This window comes from Lactuca saligna, chromosome 3 (genome assembly GCF_052625555.1).
Source record: "Lactuca saligna cultivar CGN05327 chromosome 3, ASM5262555v1, whole genome shotgun sequence".
Taxonomy (NCBI): Eukaryota; Viridiplantae; Streptophyta; class Magnoliopsida; order Asterales; family Asteraceae; genus Lactuca; species Lactuca saligna.
In genome coordinates, this window is record NC_136419.1 from 38558404 (window position 1) to 38563615 (window position 5212).

General features: G+C 37.2%; 1 protein-coding gene across 1 annotated transcript; it reads left to right on the forward strand.

Moving 5' to 3' along the window:
• Nucleotides 1-2049: 2049 nt before the first annotated feature.
• LOC145035615 (G-type lectin S-receptor-like serine/threonine-protein kinase At2g19130) lies at nt 2050-4960 on the forward strand. The gene has a single exon (XM_078984134.1). It carries the CDS (start codon nt 2270-2272, stop codon nt 4679-4681), a length of 2412 nt encoding a protein of 803 aa, XP_078840260.1. The 5' UTR covers nt 2050-2269; the 3' UTR covers nt 4682-4960.
• Nucleotides 4961-5212: the final 252 nt, after the last annotated feature.

Genomic DNA, 5212 nt, shown 5'->3' on the forward strand with positions numbered 1-5212 from the left:
TATATATATATATATATATATATATATATATATATATATATATATATATATACACCCAAAAACCCATATCACAAGGGGTAAGCCTAAGACACCATCCAATGGAGAGATTTGCACCCTAAAAAAGAACATTGGCGTCATTGTTCGAACCCACAACCCTAAATAAAGCATGTAGAATCCATAAATCTTGGGAAGCAACAACCTTTAATACCAACGAAGGCACTCCATGATGGCCACTTGCATACTGGCCTTTCCAAGCCACATGATAATTTCTCCAATTCAAGTGTGTGCAATCAATGCTTCCAAGCACACCCGGGAAACCATGTATTTCTTCATGTGCCACATATAGTTGTTGCATATCATTCAACAAATGTTTCTGCAAATAAACGTCAGTGAAGGTTTCGACAACACCTCTTGCGAATGTATACAAACTTTTTCTTGCACTTCTCTTATACATTCGCATATAATCGTTAATAGAATCGGGTGACTCCCCCATAACCATAAGATTAATTTTCGCATCGCATTTCCGCAACCCTATGAATTCTCACTTACCTCTAGCATTATATTTCAATTGGAAAAATTCATACCAAAACATATATAATAGGTTAAAAAGGTATTTATTTTATCTAAAACTTGCATTCATAAATTACAAAACTTTAAAGAAACAATACATGCTTTCCAAGGCCTTAGCTATCCGTAGAAACACACTTTTTCTCAAATGAAACCTTCTTTTGAAATCGCGTGGCTAGTAGACACAATTATCCACAAAATAATCTTGAACTAGACGTCTGTCCCTTTCTTCACGATCTTTGTTTAACGCCACACATTGTGTTACTAGTGGAGCTAGATATGATTGTAGTAGCATGCCCATACAATACTTATTATACCGACGAATAAGATATATCGTCGTCATCATCATCATCATCATTGCATAGATGGAATGGATCAAACAGATCCATTTTTTTTTTTTTTTGAATTATTGAAAGTTTATGAAATAAAGAGAAAGAAAATAAAGTGGTGATTAAAAATAAAGTGTTAGTATGTATTTATAGGTAAATATTTTTTTTATATGCAATTTGACCGTTCTTTCAACGGTCAAGTGGAAAAGTCAAAGAAAAAAACCGTGTTGCAGCTTGTTACCATCACCACGAAACACCACTTAACGGGAAGAGGGGAGGGGTTTTTCCCGTGGTAACGCGGTTGAGGAGGCTACACATCGGCAACAACGGGCCTTAAGTGCCCCATAATGCATAATCTAAGGGTCGGAAGTCAAACAAATAGTGGGTGTTATATTTACCGTTTCTTTTATGGAATTTAATGTAATTAATTATATACATGCTGTTGCTAAACTCATTTATCGATTTATTATTTTATTTTATAAATCTTCATTAGCAAAATGTTGTCTTTATATGCGTTTGCTATGAGCCCATAACTTCTACAACGACAACAGCCTTGTAGTCGCAAAGCAAACCTTTAGCGACGGCTGACGAGTCTTTTAGTGTCAAGTTTCGTCACGACCTAATTACTTTTAGAGACGACAAACATATTCCCAGATCGGTTAGTAGAACTGAAATGAAACTTTGGCTCTATGCGTATGCGTTCCTCTAACAATATATAATACCTAACAAGTTATATATCTAGCGACTTAGTTTTCATTATACCATGCTTCTTATTGTTTCTTCTACATTATCAGGGACCGAAATAATTAGAGCTAAGTTGGAAATTAATGGTAGAGGGTTGCATTGCTAACCCATATGACGATTAACAGCAACCCATTATCTCCTGTATAAATTTGCTTTGTCTTGATGGAGAAAGCAAGGATGTCAATTGTCAAGTCCCACCATGTAGAAATTTTGACTTTGCATTTACGTCTGTGAATGGAAGGGGTGGATGTGACATGTCATACATGTGAAATATAGGTGATTCATGAACCATTCCACTGTCAATTTGTGTATTTAGTTCAAGTTATTTGAAATCTTCAAAGTCTTGCGTAACTGTATTTTAACTTCACAACGTACGAGAAAGGAAATGAAAGAATATTTTCAATTTCTATAGACTGACTTGTATGACTATTATTCCAAGCGGCTTTAACAAGTTAGAGCAACTTTTTTGTTGACTAGCAACCAATCATGCATGACCTCTTATTAAGATCTTTATCAGAGGGCTCCGATAGTCAGATTTTAGTTCTATAAAACCCAATACTGATAACATGTTATTATATGATATTTGTCATCTCTCTTTTTCTCTTTATTGTCCCATTTTTGTATAAGTCATGTGCTTTACAAAAAGTAACAGTTTAGTGAGGATTCTGGTCCTCCTGTGTTTCTCTCGTACCATAAATCTCTCATCCGGAGTGAACACCATTTCTGCAAGCCAGTCTCTTTCTGGAGACCAAACAATCGTATCCAAAGATGAAGTGTTCGAGCTGGGTTTCTTCAAAGCAGGTAACTCTTCCAAGTATTACATAGGCATATGGTATAACAAGGTCTCTTCCAATCCCCCCACCATAGTTTGGGTGGCGAACAGAGAAACACCCATCTCTGATAGATTTCGTTCAGAACTAAAAATCATTAATGGTAATTTGGTGCTCTTGAATGAGTCCAAGTTCCAGATTTGGTCCACAAATGTCTCCACCACCACTACTTTGAAGTCTGTAATAGCTGTTCTTCTTGATGGTGGTAACTTAGTCTTGAGAGACAGTACTTCAAATTCAATTGAACCTTTTTGGCAAAGTTTTGAGCACCCAACTCACACTTGGTTGCCTGGTGCTAAACTTGCTTATGATAATAGAACCAAAAAAAGCCAGCTTCTTACATCATGGAGAAGCAAAGAAGATCCTGGTGTAGGACTCTTCTCTTTGGAGCTTGACCCGTTTACTACAGAGTACATAAGCAAGTGGAATGGCTCCCAACGATATTGGACAAGTGGTGCTTGGAATGGGAAAATATTTGAGTTAGTACCAGAAATGAGGTTGAATTACATTTACAATTTCAGCTACCAGACGAATGAGAATGAGAGTTACTTCACTTATTCTGTGTATAATCCTTCCATTATATCTAGATTCATAATGGATGTTTCTGGTCAAGTTCAGCAACTAACATGGCTGGAAGCTAGCAAACAGTGGAATTTATTTTGGTCTCAACCTAGAACGCAATGCGAGGTCTACGCTTTGTGTGGGGCTTTTGGGACTTGCAGCCAATCTGGATTACCTTTCTGTAATTGCTTGACTGGCTTCAAGCCTAGATCTGAGAGTGATTGGAATCAGAGTGATTTTTCTGGTGGATGTGTACGGAAAACCGATTTACAGTGTGGGAGAAACGTGGAAAAGGCTGATTTTCTCAAGATTACAGTCAAGAGTTTGCCTCCAAATAAATCCATGGCAGTTGGGAGTGCTGGAGAATGTCGTACCACCTGTTTGAACAGTTGCTCATGTAATGCTTACTCTTTTGTCGATAATCAGTGTTTGGTTTGGAATGGAGATCTCTTGAACCTCTCGGAAGACAATGATAATGATAGTGGGAAAACAATCTTTGTCAAAGTCGCTTCTAAAGATCTTCCACGTCATAAAAAGACTAATTGGGTCACCGTGGGTGCTGTTGTTGGGTTTGTAGGAGGAGTGGTTTTTGTCTTGGGTGTAACTTTGGTCTTGATCTTTAGAAAAAAGAGGATATCGGTGGGTAAGACGAGAATGGAGGGATCATTGGTGTCATTTGTCTACAAAGATTTACAAATTGCCACCAAAAATTTCTCGGACAAATTAGGAGGAGGTGGGTTTGGCTCTGTATTCAAGGGGGTACTGCATGATTCGTCTATTATAGCAGTGAAAAAGCTTGAAAGCATCAGCCAAGGAGAGAAGCAGTTCAGGAGTGAAGTCAGCACAATCGGTACTATCCAACACGTTAATCTTGTACGCCTTCGTGGGTTTTGTGCACAAGGTAACAATAAGCTGTTGGTGTATGATTACATGGCAAACAGTTCTCTGGACACCCATCTTTTCCATGGAAAACAAGTTTTAAACTGGGAAACAAGGTATCAGATTGCACTTGGAACTGCAAGAGGCTTGGTTTATCTACATGAGAAGTGCAGAGATTGTATCATTCACTGTGACATAAAGCCAGAAAACATTCTTCTAGATGCTGAATTCTGTCCGAAAATTGCAGATTTTGGTCTGGCAAAGCTTGTTGGTCGAGAATTTAGTAGGGTTTTGACAACTATAAGAGGGACACGAGGGTATCTAGCACCAGAATGGTTATCTGGGGTGGCTGTCACAGCCAAAGCAGATGTTTATAGTTATGGAATGATGCTTTTTGAATTAGTTAATGGTAAGCGAAATGCAGAGCAATCGGAAGATTCAAGGAGTCCATTCTTCCCTTGTTTAGCTTCTAATGTTCTGAAGGTGGGAGGTGATGTCCTTAGCTTGGTAGACAGAAGGTTAAACAGGGAAGCTAGTGTTGAAGAAGTCTCGAAAATATGCAAAGTTGCATGTTGGTGTATCCAAGATGAGGAAGACAGTAGGCCTTCAATGAGTTTGGTGGAACAGATCCTTGAAGGGGTTATGGATGTGAATATGCCTCCGATCCCTCGATCTGTCACGTTATTTGTTGATAACACCGAGCGTGTTGTTTTCTTCACGGAATCACCCTCAAAAGAGAGTTCCTCCCAGTCGAAGAGCTCCTCTTCTTGAGGACAGTTATCTATTTAATCCGTTATATTCCAAATTAGATATAAAAAGAATAATTGAATTTTTGTTGTAAGTGTATGTGGATCGATCATCATGACCTTTCAAACATGAGTTCGGTTTGGTAGTGAAGTTTTAATTGACTTGCTAAAAAGTATGGAAGTCATAATCTTGGAGATGAGTGGTTCTTACTTCGTAGTGCGACCCTTCATTCACGTTGCATTTTGGTCAAAGTCTCTATATGGACTTAATTTTTCTGAATGGTTTTATTTCAAACAAAATAATTAAAAGGGTAATAATTAATATTGCTTTTGTGTTGTATATATTTAGTCACCATCATATATATACATATATATATATATATATATATATATATATATATATATATATATATATATATATATATATATATATATATATATATATATATTGCAAAGTATACGGATAATTTGTTGGTTTTGTCCACAACTGGTCCTTGTGACATGTTGCTGTAGGTTTCCTGTCAAAAGATGGATTTTATTGCGATTTTGGCATCTC

Coding starts and splice junctions, on each gene's coding strand:
- LOC145035615 (XM_078984134.1), top strand. CDS start 2,270: ATGTGCTTTACAAAAAGTAACAGTTTAGTGAGGATTCTGGTCCTCCTG.